Source organism: Nomascus leucogenys, chromosome 22a, assembly GCF_006542625.1.
Source record: "Nomascus leucogenys isolate Asia chromosome 22a, Asia_NLE_v1, whole genome shotgun sequence".
NCBI lineage: Eukaryota > Metazoa > Chordata > Mammalia > Primates > Hylobatidae > Nomascus > Nomascus leucogenys.
Window position 1 is genome coordinate 133,016,277 of NC_044402.1, and position 19,144 is coordinate 133,035,420.

Sequence of the window (19,144 nt, forward strand, 5' to 3'; positions counted from 1 at the left end):
AGGGAGCTGTTCTTTTTAAGCCCCTTCTCTGTACTGTTCCCAGAGGATAAAGCCACTGGAAGTGCTTGTATACCCGTATGAAACTGCTGCTTTGTTCCTGTGGTCTAGAGAGACTCGTATGTGTCTAATCTCTGCTCCCAGAGCTGGCGAAATAAGAGCCAAACTGTGGGGAACTTTAGAGTTAGGGTGCTATATTTAAGGCCCAAACCCTCCTCTCCACAGAGAGAAGGAAGCTGGGGTGATTCCTTCCCAGCTGGGTGGTGAGGTGCCCAGAGCCATGCCCGAATATGCCTCCACTCTCCTAACCATTCAAAGTGACTTTCTCCTTTGCTCAATGGGTAGGAGTCTCAACTGGTCTCTGACTTTCTCTTGAGGAAACTGACCCGTGAATAGATCTATCTGGTGCATTTCTGGGTTGGGGGAGATTCAGGAGCTTCCCATTCCACCATGCTGCTTGGGGTTGGTTTATTTCTGCTACAGCAGAGTGCACCAGCTGTCAGGGAGCAGGGTGGCCTGAGTCAGTGACACAGAGTAAAATAAGCCACACTTGATAGTGGGGGAGTAGGAACGGCCAGGGGAACATGTGGGACAGCACCTCTAAGATGGGCTGCAAACAAGTGAGGGCTGAGAACCCCCAACCCACGCAGATGGAAAGGAGGCCCCAGAGAGAAACCCCAACATAAGCCACAACCCATGTCACAAGAACAGCAGTAGGGACAAAAAGGGGTATTTGGCTTGGACAAGAGAAGGAACCTGTGGCTCACCTTGGACCATATGAAGAGGAGTCACAGGGGCAGGGGTCACACCAGGACACTAGGGTGTGGATTCCTGCTCATTCTAAGGACTCTGCAGGAAAGGCCAGGTCAGGACACAGCTAAGGTTTTCCCCAAGGGGAAGGGCTCTTGAGAAGTGGCAGTTCCTGCCCCTCACGGTTTTCCAGGCAAAGCTGAGTGACCGCCTGATGGAGGCAGCAGAGAAGAGCTGCTCTTCTCATACGGGGATGAAGTGCACAGCTGCCGAGGGCTTAGTCAGTTATGTGCCATCCATCGTGGACTCCAAAATGCAGTGACAAGTGAGCTTATAGAGCAATGGCTTCCTTGGGGTACATGGTCTGAGTTTTCCATTGTCCTGAAACCTTCTATAAGCAATAGGAAGGAACTATAGATAGCATGATCGGTGGTCTGGGCTCTTCTCCATAAAATCCTCCCAACGACAGCCTCTTATGGATCAATTGCTGTGCAGGGACTTAGACCCAGGAGGGCCAGCTGCTGACTCCAAAGCCTAAAGGGTCTCAGCTTCTCAAGAAGCCCCCTTTGGCCAGTCACAGTGGCTCATGCCATAATCCCAGCACTTTGGGAGGCCGAAGCAGGAGGATCACCTGAGGGCAGGAGTTGAGACCAGCCTGGCTAACATGGTGAAACCCCGTTTCTACTAAAAATACAAAAAATTAGCCAGATTGCTGGTGTGCACCTGTAATCCCAGCTACTCAGGGGGCTGAGACAGGAGAATCCCTTGAACCCAGGAGGCAGAGGTTGCAGTGAGCCGAGATCACACCATTGCACTCCAGCTTAGGCAACAAGAGTGAAACTCCATCTCAAAAAAAAAAAAAAAAAAAAAAAAAGAAGAAGCCTACCCTGCAGGCTGTAGGGAGCTGATGGAAGTGTCCTGTGGCCCCTTGCAAGGGGAGCAGGAAGGGGAAGATGCTAATTGAAACAAAAACAGATTATAGTCCCTTCTGCTTCTTAATGGATGGTCGACAGTGAAATTCACATCTATAAAAATAACCCTCTGCCGTCTCACTGGTACAGAGGCCGTGGGGATGGGAGAAGGAAAGCTGGACTCTTGAGCCCTGTCCTACCCTGTCCTGCTGCTGAATGTCCTTGAGAGCCCACCCATGGGGACAGAGACAGTGCTCAGCCTCTGGACAAGCCTGGAGCAGGCAGGGGGAAAGGGAAACTACTCTTTATCATCAATCCTGGGAAAGTGGGTTCCTTCAACCAGCTTCGGGGAGAGGGGAGGAGCTCAGCAGGGGGAAGGAGGAGAGAAAGAGACAGCAGATCTCAGCAGCTGATGGGCCACACCCCCTCTGGCACCCTGAAACTTCAGCAAAGGCTGTGACCCACCCAGGATTGTGTGGGTGGGACCCAGGGAAGAAATGAATTAGGGTGCTGCCCCCATGGGGGGCATGGAGGTGGGAAAGAACCAGCCCATCCAAGGGACCATGTGGAGAAACCCAGTCTCCCCCCGCAGAACCTGCCCCCAGAGGCATTCGCAGATGAAGGACTCTGGGCTTCCATCATATTTGGAAATATAAAATTTTTCAGCCATTTAAAAATACTGTATCTATGGCACTTACCAGCTGAGCCTCCCCAGGGTCCTGGACATCAGGGCCAGCATAGAAACAACCATAGGGATGGTGGGAACTTAAATCTGGGCTCCCTGGATCTAGTTAGAATGGGCTGGGGCTTCAGTGGCACCAGATGCCATGTGCCCCTTCCTGGGTATCCCAGAAATCCCAGGGCCACTAAGCTGGAGCTGGGCTCAGCCCCCACATTCACCAATGTCCCCTCTTTGGCCCTAGGATGGGAAGCTTGGGCACAAACCCACCTCTCTGCTGGCTTCAAATCCTTCCTGAGTCTGTACAGAGGTGGCACCCACAGGCACCCCCAACATCCTAGGCCCTGAGAACTCTGAGGCAAGCTCGCAGCCAAGGTGGGGGAGCTGTGCAGACCTGGGGAGGAAACGGGGGGCAGGCATGCCAATCCTTCATCATGGCACCCAGGAAGGGCCTTCACAGCCAGGCTGATGTCCCCTCACTGAACACAAGGGAAACGGAGGCCGGGTGGGTAGCTATGCTGAGCTCATTCACATTCCTCGACCCCAGTAGACTCACAGTCATCGACAGCCCAATGCGGATCCCAGGACGGGGCCTGGTAGACAAAGAAATGGCTGGGACTATGCTGCGTGCCTGGTCTCCCAGCGGAACACGTGATGCACCCATGCTGACACCCAAGCTCCACAAGACCCTGACATGAGCAGTGTGGCCTTTGGGGGGCATGTGGCCCATCTGTTAAAGGGGCTCCTGCCACTCTGTCCATCTTACTGGGTTACAGTGGGGATGCTCCTAGGGCCTGTCTGAAAAAGCAGTTTGGGAACCAGCGGGTGACACACAGTGCTGCTGGGCATCAGGCCACTTGCTCTGGACCAGCCTGGAAGCCAGGAACCTCATGTCTTGTCCCAGCACCTCCCTGCACCCGTCTTCACTGCATCCTCAGCAGGGCACAGAGGGAAAAGGCCTGGCCCCAGGAGCGTCCCAGCCTCATTGCATTTCCTGAGCTGGGCAGAAGGGACCCCTGTCTGTTGGCTTTGCTGGCTGCTCACCCCACAGGCTCCCCTGATGCTGAGGCCTCCCCTAAGCCGGTGTGGACACAGGAGGGATTGGTCTTGGGTAAAGCTGGGAAACTGCAGGAGCCCAGGGTGAGGGCAAGAGGGCTGGGCCTGCAGATCCCAGTTCCAACCAGGATCCCAGATCAGAGGGACAGGGTGGGCTTTGGGGTATGGAAGGTCCCAGACACCAGGCCCCACCCAGGAGGGTGGCAGGGAGAGGACTGTTGTACTGCTTCAGCTGCCCAAGGGACACGTGTGTGCCCAGCTCAGGATGAAAGGTTTGGAAACAGCACCTGCATGGGGCCTGGGGTCCTCCAAGCAGCACGCTGTGGAGTAGCCCTTGACAGGCAGCTCTGAGCCGGGCTCGGTGCCCTGGACTGAGCCTCTGCAGTCCTCCCTGACACCTTGGAACCCATATCAGCTGCCTGCAGACTGGGAGGAAGGGCCCCGCCCCATCCCGTACTGGCCACTCCCGTGGGTATCCTTCTCAGTTCTAGCCTCCTCCGCAGGGCCACGCATGGCTGTCCTGCCCAAGGCTCAGATAACAAGGACTTTTTAAAGGTCTCTCAAGGCTGGGGACAGGGTGCACGCAGGCGCTGTCAGAGCAGAATGACAAGAGCTGGGCTGGCGAGAGATTCACCACTTCCATTCAAGAGATGGGGATGGCCACACCGGGCGGTGCCCAGGGAGGGGTTAACCCCTCTAGGCCACTCCCGAAGGAAGAATAACAGACCTGGGAGGAAGGGCAGGTGCCTGCTGGTCCCCCTCAATGCAGACTCGGGATCCCTGAGTGGGGCTGCCCGATAGGATAATCCCCCCTCCCCCTGCCGCCCCTCCATGATCGGGCAGGGCCAGCCGGCAGCCTCCAGCCTGGGCAGCACTCCCTGCCTCTGTCCACCCTCCTCATGCCAGGAGCCTACCATTCCTACCAGTCCTCTCCTTTCTGCACCCCAGGAGCCTGTCTCCACACTGCAGGAGAGGCCGAGATGTCCTGTGAGTCGGCCTCACCTCCATGTAAGTGTGGGTCACTATCCCCTTCTCCAGGCAGGCTGAGGCCAAGGACCAGGATAAGACAAGGCAGAAGCTTCTCCTACTTCGACTTGCAGGGGACGTAAGTCCCAGCGTCACCCTGGAACGTGGGTCACCAGGCCATGAGGCTGAACTAGGGGTGCCCCAGAACTGGGCAAGAAGCCCTGGGCAAGGCTTTGGGGGAGGGTGGCTGGGCCAGGGAAGTATTGTCGGTTGGTGGAAAAGATAGAAGAGTCCAGGAAGGCTGGACACAGGCGGCCAAGCCAGGGCAACCAGGAGACAAGAAGGTCCTCTCCAGGGTCCCAGTTGTGCTAAGCGCCCTAGCCTCCCTGCAGAGGGCTCTCTCCAGCTCCGCCTGCCCTGGGGACCCGTGAAGAGGCCAAGGCAACAGTACAGTGATTTATTGACCAGACTTTGCAGCAAGAACACAGCGAAGGTGGGGCCCGTACAATCCAGCCTGGCAGAGGGTCTGGCCCCCTTAGAGCAGAATCTGGGGACCCCAGCATATTTCCCTCACAGCCCCCCAAAGCCCAGCCTCACCCCTGCTCCAGGCCCCTCCTGAAGTGAGGGGCAGCAGGGGGGGCCGGGTCGTGGAGGGGCTGGAAGGCAGGTGGTGCCCAGAGCGGGGCTGGCACCGGGTGCATGCCTGCCCCGGTAGCCAGCAGGAGGAGATTCGTGCGGGGGCAGTGGGGGCGTGCAGGCGGGCAGCCAGGCTCACCACACAGAACACTTGTGGGCAGGGTTCATGGGCGAGTCCTTGGGACAGTGGAAAGCCCGGCCGAACTCCTCAAACTGGGACACACTGCCCAGCACCCTGGGGTGGGGAGAGACCACACGGTGTGGGGCCCTGCAGCCACTCCAACCCCGGCAACCAGGGGTGACTTTTATTCCTTCCCATGCCCCCTGATCCCACCCCAAACACAAGGAGTGGACGAGGCCAGGCGGGCAGGTGGGCATACCTGTAGTGCTCGGGGGCATGCTTGTCAGTCAGCACCTGCAGGTAGATGGACTGCGACCGCCGCTTGATGCACCAGTTCTGGGTCCAGGAGTGGGGTGGAGGGGAGGAGGGGGAGATGAAGCCGGGCATCCACCCCCTTGCCCCCACCCAGCACACAAGGCCGTAGGCCCCCTCGGCACCACAGGACCATCACCTCTGAGGGGACAGGTGATGAGAGACAGGCTGTCCATGCGAGGCCTGGGCAAGGCAGGGCTGGGACTGACCCTGGATGCCGTGTCCCCACCCCAAGGCTCCCAGTCCAATCCCCCACCCGGCCCACCTGGGCAAAAGCAATGAAGAAGAGCTGGTCGTGTGTGTACTTGAGCCGGGGCAGTGGGTGCTCTGGGCCGTGCTCCCGCACCCACTTCTGATAGGCCTGGGGACAGAGAGAGCATGGACCTGCTAAGCCCGCCCACCCTGGGCTCTGCTTCCTCTCTGTCCTCCATCTAGGTAGCCCTCCCTGCTCTCCCTGTGAAGGGGGGCCTGTGAATCCTTCCTCTTCCAGTGGACCGTGTCCCCAGCACATGCCCTGCCCCACCCCAGGCCAGAGCTCAGCAGGGTGGGCAGGGAGAGGCAGCTCTGTCCCTCATCTGGAGTCCCCATCAGCCCCCGTCCCTCCGGCAGCAGGGGTGGAGCGCAGGCAGGCCGCTCACGTGGTAGGCCAGCTTGAGGCCGCCCATATCTGCGATGTTCTCCCCAAGCGTGTGTTTCCCGTTCACCTGCCGGGAAGGGAAGAGGCCAGGGGGCTGCTTGGGGCCCAGCTGGCCTCCCTCAGGCATTGATACCCTGGGCCCCGGCCCCTAATTCCTACCACCCCTCTTCTTCCCTTGCCCAGAGAGTTTGAGGGGGGGCTCCAACCCTACTCTTTCCCCCCAACCCCCTTGTCCTCCATAAGTCTGCGGACACTCATTATATGTCCACGTGAGTGTGCGTGGGAACCGAGTGTGTGTGCAGGGACCTGGGCACAGGTTTTGTTTGGACATGGGCACGTGCACAAGGGTGTGCGTGATGCTTCCGGCCGGTGCCCCACCAGGCCCGAGGGGCACAAGGGGCAGGTGGGGGTCTCACCCGCTGGTTGTAGACAGTGAAGTTGTCATAGAGACGGACGATGCACTCGGCCTTTCGCAGGAAGCGGCTGTAGGAGGCCTCGGTCCACCAGTGCAGCAGGTTCCCTGAGCGGTCATACTGGCCCCCTGTGGGCAGTGCAGCAGGCTGAGACCCACCCTCACCTGAGCCCCCTCCCCTCCCCACCCACAAGCCCCAGTTAGCCCATCCCCTACTCTGCCTCTCCACTGCCTGTCCTGCCCGCTCCCAGCCATCCCCTCGGGCCCCAACAGGCCTCACCCCAGTCGTCGTAGCCGTGGGTCAGCTCATGTCCAATGATGGTGCCGATGCCTCCGTAGTTGAGAGACCTGGGCCCACAGCAGCAGCATCAGGCCCTAGCCCTCACCACCCTCTGAGAGCCCTATGCTGCTGCCCAGGCCCCAGATGTCTCCTGGCCAGGCCAGGAGGTGGCCCAGGGAGGCCACAGAGGCATTCGTGCGGTCCAGGGGCACTTGTGCCTCAGATTCCTCATGGGCTATGTGAATGCCCGTGGAACCTATCCAGCTGCTTTTAGGAAGTCACATCTAACAGAGCTGGCTGGGCAGTGAAACAGGGCTGGAGGAGACAGGAGGGAAACCGAGGCACCCACGTAGGGGTTTCTCCTCCTACCTCATCGTTAGTGTTGCGCCACCTTTGAAACATTGAAATGAGCCTCAAACAAGTAAGGAAGACCCCAGGAAGTTACAAATAACAAACCTACACATTTTTCTAAATAACCAAGGATGCAGTGGGGAGCCAGGGTCCACAGCTGTCCTGACTCCTGAACCCAGCTGGGTCTGGGGCGATTGGGGCCACAGTACACCGACACACCCCTGGTAGACAAGGTCTGCATGCCAGCCCTGCCCTCAGCCACAAACAGGGCAAGCTATGTACTCACTGTGGGAAGTCAGGGTCGTACAGGGTGGGCTGCAGGATGCCCGCAGGGAACACTACAAGAAGGGGGTGCTCAGTAGGAAACACATCTACTTTTGGACCCTGCCCTGTCTGGCGTAGGGACACATCCCCTTACCCATCTGGTTCTTGTTGGGTAGATAGTAGGCATTGAGCGCCTGTGGGGGGAGCAGCCACCTGTGGACGGACGCTGGGGTGAATGGGGGCACACACTCCCTCCCCCACTACCCTCACATCACAGCTTCCTCATCAGCCATCTCCTGACAGTCTGGGGGTCACCCTGCCGGCCCCCACCCCATGCCCTGTGCTGGCCTGTGTGCCCCCCATATCTGCATGGCTGTGAGATGATTTGCCCCACCAGCTCCTGCCCTTTCCCCACAACCCTTCCCTGACCCCCAGCTCTGGGCCAGGCACCCACGTGGACTTGTCCACCTCCTGCCGAATCTTCTTAACTGAGAGCTGGATGCTGAAGCGGATGCTGTTCAAGATGTTCTTGAAGTAGGTCTTCTCATGGACCTCAAACTGCAGGAGGCATGGGCGGCACTCAACAGCAGGCCAGGGCGGGGCTACCTGCAGACTGGGCAACAACCTAGCCGTGCAGGCCACCTGCCCTCCTGAATGCCATTAGTAGAGGGGCTGTGGACAGGCTGGGCAGGCAGGGTCAGGGCCCACCTCATACTCCTTGTCCACAGCATCGGGTTTCAGCAGGAAGTCCGGGTAGCCGACCATCACCATCATGGACTGGAGCTGCGGGCCGAGGGCAGGGGAAGGTGCACAGGGCCTTGGGAGACAGCCCCCCGCCCCCACCCCACCCACCGAGGAAGGGAGCACTAGGCCAGCCTGCGAGTGGGCTTCACAGTGGGGGAGGCAGGCCTGGTCAGCTCCACGAAGGCCTCCTTGTCCCTTTTGTTCTCTTTTGCTGGCACACAGTAGGTGCTCAATGTATATGGGACCAACCAATGACACTGGGTCCCCTCACCTTGGCCCGAGCAGCAGCCCTGGTCTCAGCGTCCATCCAGTCCAGCTCCTCCAGGCGCTGGCCCAGGATGTACTTGATGTCTTCCACCAGCTGCTGCACCTGCCGGGTCAGGGGTCAGGGAGCAAGGGTCAACCCAGCAGCCTGGTCCATCACTCCTGGCAGGAGGGGTACCCCTGTCTTTAAGCACCACTTTCTAAGCCCAAACCTCATTTCTGAACACCAAGAGGATACTTTGGAGGTGGGGATCCAGGCCCCGCACCCCTGAGGGCTCACAAGCTAGAGGAGGAAACTGCCCCAGCAATGACCACAGACATCCCTAAGGCCACGCCTCCCGAGCAAGCCTGAGAAGGTGGGCTGGGGCCTGGCAGGGAGGTCTGCCTGCAGTTGATAGTCCACATAAGCTTCCTGGAGGAGGAGGCCTGCGGAGAAGCAGCCTGGAGCCTCAGAATCGGCTGAGTACTAGCAGGGCCTGGTCCCCCTGCCTGCAGGGGACATGTGGGGCTCCCCAAGTTAGGACCATGGCCTCGGGAGGGCTCCATCCTCAATTCAGCACCATCCTCCCCACCCAAACAAGGGCAACCCACCTTGGCTTTGCTGGCAGCTGAGAAGTGCTCGTGTACAAAGAGGGAGCCAAGCGCCATGCCAAAGTGGCGATTGGCCTGGCCCAAGCAGACCCGGGCCAGCTCCTGTGGCTTGTCACTGCCCTCCATCTCCCGTGCCAGCTCGTGCAGTGCCTCACGGAATGGCGGGGACAGGTGCTCACTCAGGACCACCACCACGCGCCACACCAGGTAGTTGTGCAGGACCCTGGGGGCCAGGTGAAGCCAGTGGGTGTCCAGACAGACATGCATGTGGGCCACCAAGGGCACCACCCCCACCTGTGCCCGCCAACCTGTGGCTGGACCCAGGACCCAGACAGCCCCACAAAGAAGGGACAGGCGGTCATCCCAGCTATGCAGAGCAGAAAATGTAAAGCCCACCCAGCAGACAGGTCCAGGGTGCAGGGGAAGGACCTAGTGGCCGCTGGGCAGAAAACGCCAGATCTGCAGCCATACCGGTGGGGTGTGGAGCGGATGAGCTGGGACACCTGCTGCATGTAATCTGTCGCCAGCAGCACCACCTCCTCTTCCTCTGAGAAGTCCTCCTGGAAGATCTGGTCTAGCAGCCACTTCCACCGCAACTGTGAGGCCAAGGACAGGGACAGTGAGGCTGGGGTTGGCAGGGGCCACAGAAGACAGGGAGGGGGCAGAGAGAGGCAGCGAGGGGACATGAGAGTCCATGGCCAAGGAAGGGTTTGCCCATCTCTGGGGAGAGATAACTGTAGTCCCAGCAGCAGCATTGCCCCCAACCCTGCCTGCCCACGAGGACTGGGCCACACTCACGTGGGGGGTGATCTTCTGCAGCTGCCCCAGCGTCACCTTGTTGTACATGGAGCTGACATCTCGCCGTAGGTCGTCATACTCTGACACAGTGATCTGTGGGGAGAGATCACAGCTGACCCAGCCTTGCTCCATGATGCCCTCCCTCAAATCCAGGGCAGCTGCCAGCCCCGGTCTGCTCACGTTGGCCAGCCGCTGCTCCACCTGCAGGATCTCTTGGGCCTTCTGTTCCACAGCGTCCGCACCCAGGAGGCTGAGCACTCGCTCCATGAACACCCTGTATGCTGCCAGGATCTGCATCAGGGGAGGGGGCTCACCCAGGGACAGGGACAGGCCTGGCCTGGATCTACCCCTCCTGGGGCCCCAGGCCTTCCCTGTCTCCCTATCCCATGCCCCAGCACCTTCTCACTCTCCTCATCCTGAGCGAGGTACAGGGTCCTCTCTGGCAGGGTAAGCCCATCCTGGTCAATCTGAGGAGGGAGACAGGGGCCAGAGGTCAGAGGCCCACACTTCGTGTTCCCTAAACAGAGGGAATTTCCACTCCAATGCCCAGAGAACAACCAGACATCCATGAGTACAGCCCCAGAAGCACGCAGACTGGGCCCAGCCCCTCTTTCCACCCAGACGAGATGGCCAAAGCCCCATCCCTGACTGTCCCAGCCTGCGGACGCCCAATCTTACCCTGTACGTCTGCACTTTCCTTATCTGTCCGGGGCATTCGTAGGTCCCCCACTGACAGTTGGGACCCCTAGCTTTGGGGCCAGCTCCAGCCCTCGCGGAGATATCAACCCAGCCCGCCGGCGCGCCCCTCCCTCCTGGCCCTCACTGCCTGCCAGAGGGCTGGGAAATTGCGGCTCCCGCGGCTCCTCTAAACACCGCAATTACCCCAGGGAAATTACTTGCGCCCTCCTCCCGCGCTCTGCCGCTGTGCGCTCCCCTCCCCTCCCCTCTCCTGCTCTCCTCTTCCCTCCTCTCCTCTCACGCACCCGCCTCCCGCGCGCAGGGACCCCTGGGCAAGGCCACTGAGCCCCGGATCCGCGGCCACTGGCAGGGCGCTCAGGGGGCGCACTCACGCGGATGACGTAGCGCGAGGAGTTCCTGTCGTCCAGGCTGACCGTGAGCGAGAAGAGCGCGGCGGCGCTGTACACGCCCTGCGCCTTGTACAGCAGCCGGTTGAGGTCCCATCGCGCCGCGACCCCCGGACGCTCCTCCGCACCGCCCAGGTCCCAGCCCCCGCAGTCCTCGATGACCTCCAGCATGGGTCGCGGGCCCAGTCGCTCGATCTCGCTCATGTCCAGGCACGAGCGGAAGAAGGCGCGCACCTTGCGCTGGGCCGCGCCGCCGGGCCCACCCCCGGGCCGCGCCAGCAGGCGCCGTAGGCGCTCCTCGTTCTGCTCGCCGATGGCCGCGATGGTGCCATAGGTGAGCTTGTCGTCGGGGATGGCGTGGCGCCGCAGCCAACCGCCGCAGGCGAACGAGTAGAAGTCCTGGCATGGGTCGATGCTGGCGTCCAGGTTGGCGGCTAGGAAGCGAGCGGCGCGCGCGAAGGCCTTGCGCTCAGGGCAGCCCTCGGGACAGGCGCCGCCGCCGACCGCGACCGGGCCCAGGTATTTGAGGGCCAGCATAGCCGCCAGGATGGCGCAGAGGCCAGCGGCGAATACCAGCCCCGACAGCAGGCACACCTCGCGCCGGTTCCAGCGCGGCAGCCCGGACCGGGCCCCGGCGGCGCTGCGCGCAGCGCCCAACGGGAAGCCCGGGGGTAGGGAGGCCCCGCGCGCGCCCCCCGCGCCGCAGCGGCTCACGTACTTGACCTCTTGGAACTCATCGTAGTGCGCCGTCAGCGAATACGGGGGCTCCATGGCGCCGAGGCCGCCGCGGTGCAGACCTGGGCCACCTGGGCTACGGGATGCGCGTGGCCGCCGACCTCCTCGTGGGCCTCCGCATGGCCCCGGGGCCGCAGCTGCGGGAAGGGCAGAAGCAGGCTCAGGAGGTGCCGCAGCCGGATGGGGCTCAGGGGCACCGAGAGAAGGAACACAGGCCTGGGTGCAGAGGCCCCAGCCGCGGGCCTCATTCAATGCGGAAACCAGGGACTATGAGGGCTCGGCGGGGCCACCACCCCCACGTGCACAGTGGAGCCTTCTCCCCTGTCCCCTCCCTGCACACACTTGAGGGCCGCAGGGTTGGGACGGCTCTTACTGGAAGCAAGAGGCGCCAGGCAAGGGGCCTGGCACGTAGGGGGCCTTCGCTGAAAGGTCGTCTCTCTTCCCTTCGCCTTTCTTTTCCACGACCTGCCCCAGCCAAGGCCGGGTGGTGTGGGGGAAGGAGCGGAGGCTGGAGTGAGGAGGTGCGGTCAGGGGCGCGTCTATGCGACACTTTCAGCTCTCTGCGCTGGACCCAGACAGACGCTCCGCAAAGCGGCCAAAGAACCAAACTTTGTCCTCGCGGAAGTCCGCGGGATCGACGACGTCAACCCCGCTCGCTGGCTCCTTCTGCTCGGTGGCCCGACGGCCCACTCGCCCCTTCCCTAGGGGCGCGCGCCAACGCCCCAGGGTGGCGGACACACAACCCACCCCCTGGACGGCCCTGATGGAGAACCCAAGACGGGTTCCCTCCCCCCACTCCCACCATCTCTGTCCCTACCCCGAGCCACTCCCGGCTTCAACAGGTTCTCCCCAGAACCCAAACTTGGGCAAAGTTTCACCCCCGGCGGGGAGCGAGCTGGCTGGCGACCCACGAGCCCCGGCGCCGTGCCGCGCAGTCCGCGGAGCCCGAGAGCCGAGCCCGGGAGCCGCAGCCGCAGCCGCAGCCGCAGCCGCAGCCGGAGCCGCAGCCGAGAGAACGCAGACAAAGCCGGGAGGCTCCGCGCAGTGGCGGCGGCGGCGACGGAAGTGGCCGCGATGGTGGCCTCAGCGGCAGGGACTCGGGCGCCACTTACCCGGCAGGTGCGCGCCCGAGCCGGCGGTGACCGAACGGGTCGGGCCCGAGCGGGGGCCTGAGCCGGAGCGGAGCCGAGCAGGCGTCCGGTGTCTCCCAGCGCCCGCCGCCTCCTCTGCCGCCGCGCCGAGCCCGCCGCGCCGCCCGCCTGCCGGCCCGAGGGAGGGGGCGCGCCGGCGGCTCCACCCTCCTCCGCCCGCCCCGCGCGCCCCTCCTTCCTCCTGCGTCTCTCGGGCCACCTGGCAGCGGGGCGGCAGCGCGGACGTGGGTCGGCAGCCGCGGAGACAGGCTCCCGGGGGTCGTGCGCTGGCTGCGGTCGGGGACTCCGGGTCCAGCAGCGTCCCGAGACGAGTGAGGGCAGCGAGTACTCCCGTGAAGGGTCCCCTCCGATCCAGTGTCCCCACTCCCAGCCGGCTGGAAAGGGGCTGGAGCTGGAGCCGAGGACTCCTCCGAAGGGCTGGGGGCGGTGTCAGTAGTGCCTGTGTCTGCCGGCACAGTCCCTGGCGCAGAGCGCATCTTCACTAACCGGCTTCTTTGTCCTCCTTGGAACCCCTGCCCTGGATGGGCTCTCCATTAGGGCTTCCGGTTGGCCTCGCTCCCTTCACCTAGTCCCTGGTGAAGGGAACTCAGTGCGGACTCCTGCAAGAAGAGGGCTTGCCGCCCCCTTCCCCATCCTCCCCAGCCTTGGCTGGCCCTGGCACCACGGCTCAGGGAGTCCCTGGCCCAGGTAGGAAGAAAAGGGCGAAAGAAGAATGAGCGAAGTCTCCCTGCTGGAACCAGCGAAGGCTGGAGCCTGCCCCCTCTGGCCATTAGCCCCGGGCCTCAGACGGGCCCTGAGCCTCAAGACCCTGGTATGTGGACTGATGGGAGGGCAGGCTGGGTGCAGGGACTCTGAATTTACCCACCTCCTGCCTTCTGCCAGGTGAACTGGCTTTTTAAATGTGGGGCCTCCCCACTGCCTGGAGGCAGAGCCCTCTTCTACCTGCCTGCCTGCCTTGGCCAGACAGCCTGGCCCTAATGGCACACAGAGAACTTGGGGCTCCTTGGAAGACTGATACTGTTTCTGGAATCTCTGCTTTCTCTGCCCTACCCTACCTCTGGTGTCTCTAGCAGGAGACCCCACAAAGCACCAGCCCTCCCAGGTCTGCCGGCTCCAGCCCGTAGGATTGGCCTAAACAATGTGTGAGAGCCATGGAGCTCCATCTGATAAAAATCACAACAAGGTAGGGACTCTGATAACCTACCCATCATCCTGTTCTCCTCCTCAGGGGCTGTGCGTCTGCCCGGCTCCTGAGCCCTGGCCCTGAGTGCTGGCCTCTGCCCCTGTCTTGCCTCTCCCCTGCCTGTTCATCTCTCCGTCTCTAAGCCCCCACTCTGGATACCCTGCCTCCATCTCTGGCCACCCCAGGGTTGTCGTCTGCCCCGTGCATCCTTCTTGGGTCCTATTAATTCTAAGGAGGAAAAATGGAATTACTTATAATGTGGTGATTCCATGAAGGGGGGAGGGGAGGGCAGGGAGGTGGTAAAGTGGCTCTTTGTGCTTTTAATCTGCATTTTTCCCTCAATGTTCCCGTCTCCAGGAGGATAATTTTCCAGTCTTTTCAGGCCCTGATTGGTATCATTTCTCCAGCAATGACAGCTTTTATTTTCCCCAAAATGAATGCCGTGAAATTTCCAAGAAATGTAAAAATGGATATTGTCTCAGAGAGCCGACTCTTCCGACAGAAAGGCACAGAGGCAAACACACTTCCCTAGGGACTCTTCTGCTCCAGTCACGGGGGTGGGGTGGGGGGCAGCCCCCAGGCCCTCAGTCTCTCCTCCCTCCTTTTGCCCTCCCTCGTGCCTTCCTCCTCCCTCCCAGGTCAGCTCTCGGAGCCCCTTTCCAGCCACCCTCTCCCAGACTCAGCTGCTATTGATCTGCTCATGGGCCTCCCGACTCCCCGCCGGGTGACCTGCCTGGCTCCACTCCACCTTTTCTGTTCACATCTCATCCCCCAGCCCCGGGCTGAGAGCAGCAACCAGGGCCTACAGGAATTGACTTGGAATTGGGCCCTCTGACCCCTCAGTCCTGGCCACCCCACACAGACTGCCAATAAAGAGAAGTCAGAGGCCCACCTCCTTAACTCTCCGGCACCTTCTCTGTAAGGGAAGCTGGCGCTGTAGGGGAGTAGGACACCAGTGGTCTGGCCTGAAGCTTGCTCACGCTTTTGGGGGATCTCTTCCTACCCCTAATTACCAAGGTGACCCCATGACTCATGAGCAAGAGAATGACAGGCCACAGCAGTGCCCAGCTAAACCCAGCCAAGCCCTGAGTGAGGCAGCTGGGTGCCCAGCTTCAGGGAGCAGTTGGGTGCTGCCGGAGCTGCCTTGGAGATGAGGGGTTCAGATCCTGACTCTCTGTCTCCTCCTTGACCAAGGGTAGATCCCAGCCACGCTGCCGAACAGGGCATCACTTGGTTTGGGTTCTGGACATAGAGCCCTCCCTGAGGACAGTGTGCTGTCACCACTAGCTTGCATCTGTTGCACATTCACCATGTGGGCTGCTAAGTGCCTTGCTCTGAGGTGGGGCTGCCCACCTAACAGCGGGCCTGGCCCTGACTGGAGCCCATTTGTGGTCAGACCCGCTTCTGTCCTGTGGCCTGCATGTGGGTGGGGCTGAACCCCTTGCCCTGGCTCGGTGTGCTGCAGCAGGGTGTCAGCTCCAGAACGTGCCCCGCCAGCTTCCACCCTGTCCAACCAGGCCCTACTCCTCCCCTGCAGATCTGTGGTATCTTCTGAGCCCTAAAAACACGCCCCCAGCCAGCTTCCTGTTCTCCACCCGGCCTCTCGGGGCTCATCCCATCTATTATTCACAGCACAAAATGGATTTTTAATTTGAGAAATGAAATGACTCTCCCAAGTGGCCGGGGTGGCAGGGAGGGGGTGGAGGAAGGCCGGAGCCGCCGTGGCCGCCACGGTGCTGACTCAGGTTCATCTTGGAAATCTCGGGGCCAACAGCCGAACTGAGAGACCCCAAAGGCCCGGTACCCCACCACTCTGCCCCAGGCCTCCACTCCTCCCCACTGCTGTGACCAGGTGGGGTGACGGGTGCCCGTTGGTCCTGCCTGAGCCTCCAGTGGGGCCTACCTCTGGCAGGGCGGTGGGGGGACAGCTGGACTCTGTCCTCCACTGGCTTTCAGATTCCTGTGCCTCAAGGGCAGCCCTTGGGCTCCCTGGCCTGGCCTATCACCTCCCCACACTCCCCGGCCCTCCTGGCCTGGCTTCCTCCACCCTGTCCAGACCTCTGGCTGAGCTCCTTTGCTAGGTCCTGACCCCACACGAGGCCCACTCCAGCCTGGACTGCTGGCACTGGCCTCCACTGCTGGACACCTGGCCTCCACTCTGGCCTCCACGCCGGAAGCCCTCCTCACCCCTCACGGTGGAGCTCAGGCACCTTAGTGTGGCCCACGAGGCAGGGCCTCTTCCTGGCTCTTCTCTGTCTTTGTCCCTCTCTGCCTCCCCGCCCCCATACCTCCCTCTTTCCTCTGGTCACTCTGATCTATTTCCATTTCCCAGAACATGGCTGGCTCTGTCATCCCTCAGGCCTTAGCACTCGCTGTTCCTCCATCTCCTCTTACAGTGGCCAATTGCCAACCATCCTTCAGGGCCACCTGGAAGTGGCCTCTCCCATCTGGTCAGGTGCTGCCTCCACAGGCCCCTACTCCACTGGATGAAAAGTCTCTCCTATGGCAGCCCCTGTTCTTCCCCTCTAGGTAGCCCGCGGCCCCTTCTGGAGCCCAGGACAGGGGACGCATATGATAAACTCAGGTGACGGCTGTGATCAGCTCACGGAGATGCCCTGTGTGAAGCATCTCTCAGCGCCAAGCCATACACCAGGCACAGCACCCAGGCAAACCTGCCCAGGCTCTCGGATCCTGAACACCTTTCCTTTGCTCTGGAACCCACCAGATGACAAAGAGGGGGCCATTTTTCCACCCTCCTGCAGCCCTCCTCTCCACTCTGAACCCCGTGGTTGACTTTGCCATGCACAGACTCCTCTTGGGGTCACCTCCCAGTCTCTAGAGCAATGTTGTTTTTATATAAGAAACATGTAAATATTCTCTTGTTTTAAAATATTGAAGCCACATAAGTTTGTAGGGAGAAACATGAAAGTCCTCGTTTGCGCAGCCCCAGCCCTCCCAAGGTAAGGCCCGGTAGGCTCTGCGACCACTGCAGGGTGAGCATCTAGGCCCACCTGGGTATCTCTTTATTTTATCGTATTTTTGTTGTTGTTTTAGAGATGACGTCTCGTTGCGTTTCCCGGAGAGAGTGCAGTGGTGCAATCACACCTCCCTGCAGCCTGGATCTCCTAGGCTCAAGTGATCCTCCCACCTTGGCCTCCAAAGTAGCCGGGACTACAGGTGTTTCCACCATGGCCGGTCAATTTTTTTTTATTGTGTAGAGACTGGAGTCTCGCTATGTTGCCCGGGCTGGTCTTGAACTCTGGGCGATCCGCCTACCTCAGCCTCTCAAAGTGCTGGGATTAAAGGCATGGGCCACTGTGCCCAGCCCTTATTGATTTATTTTAATAAATAGGACACAATAGGATTGATGGTTGAGTGCCTCTCCTCCCCATCTGGCCTGTGCTAGTGTTTCCCAGCCAGAGGTCCTCGGGGTCACCCTCCATTACTGAGGGACACTTAGGTTGTCTCACTCACCCCTGTCTGGTCTCCAAATCCTAAGGCCTTGGCCCAGAGTTTTGCCTCGCACTGTCCCTCTCTGCCCAACCTGTCCCAGCTTCCCTGCCTCCTGCCCTTCCTCCATCCCCCGGATGCTGTGTCCAGGTGTTTGGCTCTGGTCCCAGGTCCCACCCACACCTGCTGGTGCTGGAAACTCACTGCACTCCAAAGCCAGCCTCGGAAAGACTTCTCACCTCCTCCTCTCATTCCTATCCCTTTCCTGTCTCCAGCTCTGGCCCCTCCTTCTCCCTTTCTTAGTGGAGAAGGGGGTCTCTCCCTCCTTGCCCACCCGGGTGCTGCTGCAGTTCTGCCTGTTCCCGGCCACAGCCTCTGTGTAGCCATGGCCATTGTGGCTTCTGAGGCCTCCTGGGTGTGGTCCCCTCCCGCTCCCCTGAGTGTCCCTCCTCTACCAGCACGGCATACTCATAGCGCAGCCTTTGTTCGAGCTGTCCCCTCTGCCCGAGTGTCCCTCCTTTAGGTCCATCTCAAGCTTCCAGGATCCTCCTGGTTGTGGTCTCCTCCCCTCCCCTGAGTGTCCCTCCTCTACCAGCATGGCATACTCACAGCGCAGCCTTTGTTCGAGCTGTCCCCTCTGCTCAAGTGCTTTGTCCCCAGACCTGTGTCCCTCCTTTAGGTCCATCTCAAGCTTCCAGGATCCCACTGACAGGCCCCCACCTGAGGAAGCTGCCCAAGGGCCCCAGAGCAGGGGTGCCCAGAGCCTGGGCCAGGCTGAATGGAGCAAGGCCCCAGCTGCAACCTAGACAGGCCTGTCACGGCTCCCAAGCGTCATGCTCTGCGCCAAGCCCTCTATCTCCTCCACACTGAGCCTCATGCTGAGTAAGCCCATGAGGGAGCCCTGTCGTTGGCCCCAGTTTACAGCGGAAGAAACTGGGGTGCATAGAAGGAAAGGAAGATGCCCAGGTTCACGCAGAGACTCAGTACTGAAACGGAGGCTTGACCCTGTGTCTGCTGCATTCAGAGTCTCGGGGCCATGCACACTGCCAGCTGGGAGATGGAAGAACAGTTCTGCAGGGGGCAGCAAGGCACTCAGGAACTGAAGCAACGGCAGCTCGGAGCCAGGGGCCCAGCCTGGGACCTCAGGCCCAGAACCTGCGTTGGAGGTGCCAAGGGTGGCTTTGCTCAGCGACCTCAGGAGGCATCTCAGGGCCTGCAGCCGGGACCTTGGCCTCCTTTCCAGATGTCGCCACCTCCACTGGCCCTTCCTGGATTTCCCTATCTGAAGAGGCCAAGCCGTTTTCTGTCTGTGCCACTGGGTACATCCCATACTGCATTTGTCCGTACCTGACGTTATCTTGTGACTCGCTATTTTCACAACAGCCTCTCTTCCTCAGCTCTGCTGGAACCCTAGATTTTCCTATTGCCTTGTCCTTCCTACCCAAGCTTTAAGTGGCAAGGCCTTGGCCACAAGGCAGGGAGTCAGGAGTGGGGGTCAGATTTGCCGAGTCAAAGTTGGATGGTGGCTATGGGGGACAGGAAGGAGGGGGCGGTGGAGAGTCTCCGGCCAGTGGCCTCTAGCGCTGACAAGCAGGTCCCTTGGGCTCCCCATCTGAGGGACAGGCCACGACAGGAGCTCAGCTCCTGCTGCAAGAGGGATGCAAATGAGGCTGTGGGGGCTGGGGACACCCCTTCCTGTCAGGGTCTCCATGGCACATTGCCTGGGACTGCAAGGAAAGGCGAGCCTGGGACAGGCAGAGAAGCCTGAATG

At 60.9% G+C, this 19,144-nt stretch overlaps 1 protein-coding gene across 2 annotated transcripts; it reads right to left on the reverse strand.

The window, feature by feature from the left end:
- Positions 1-4,802: 4,802 nt before the first annotated feature.
- On the reverse strand, positions 4,803-12,811 carry LOC100592362 (endothelin-converting enzyme-like 1). 2 transcript variants are annotated; one of them, XM_030803006.1, is made up of 18 exons: positions 12,702-12,811; positions 10,840-11,726; positions 10,168-10,236; positions 9,950-10,060; positions 9,770-9,862; positions 9,443-9,567; positions 8,972-9,194; positions 8,388-8,486; positions 8,081-8,155; positions 7,833-7,930; positions 7,527-7,585; positions 7,395-7,446; positions 6,758-6,825; positions 6,482-6,606; positions 6,067-6,132; positions 5,694-5,789; positions 5,376-5,452; positions 4,803-5,230 (listed from the first exon to the last, which is right to left on the reverse strand). In XM_030803006.1, the coding sequence occupies exons 2-18, from the start codon at positions 11,623-11,625 to the stop codon at positions 5,131-5,133; spliced, it is 2,322 nt and encodes a 773-aa protein (XP_030658866.1). In that variant the 5' UTR covers positions 11,626-11,726; positions 12,702-12,811; the 3' UTR covers positions 4,803-5,130. The 2 variants fall into 2 exon arrangements, with proteins under 2 accessions (XP_030658866.1, XP_030658865.1); XM_030803005.1 differs by having other exon boundaries at positions 7,827-7,930.
- Positions 12,812-19,144: the final 6,333 nt, after the last annotated feature.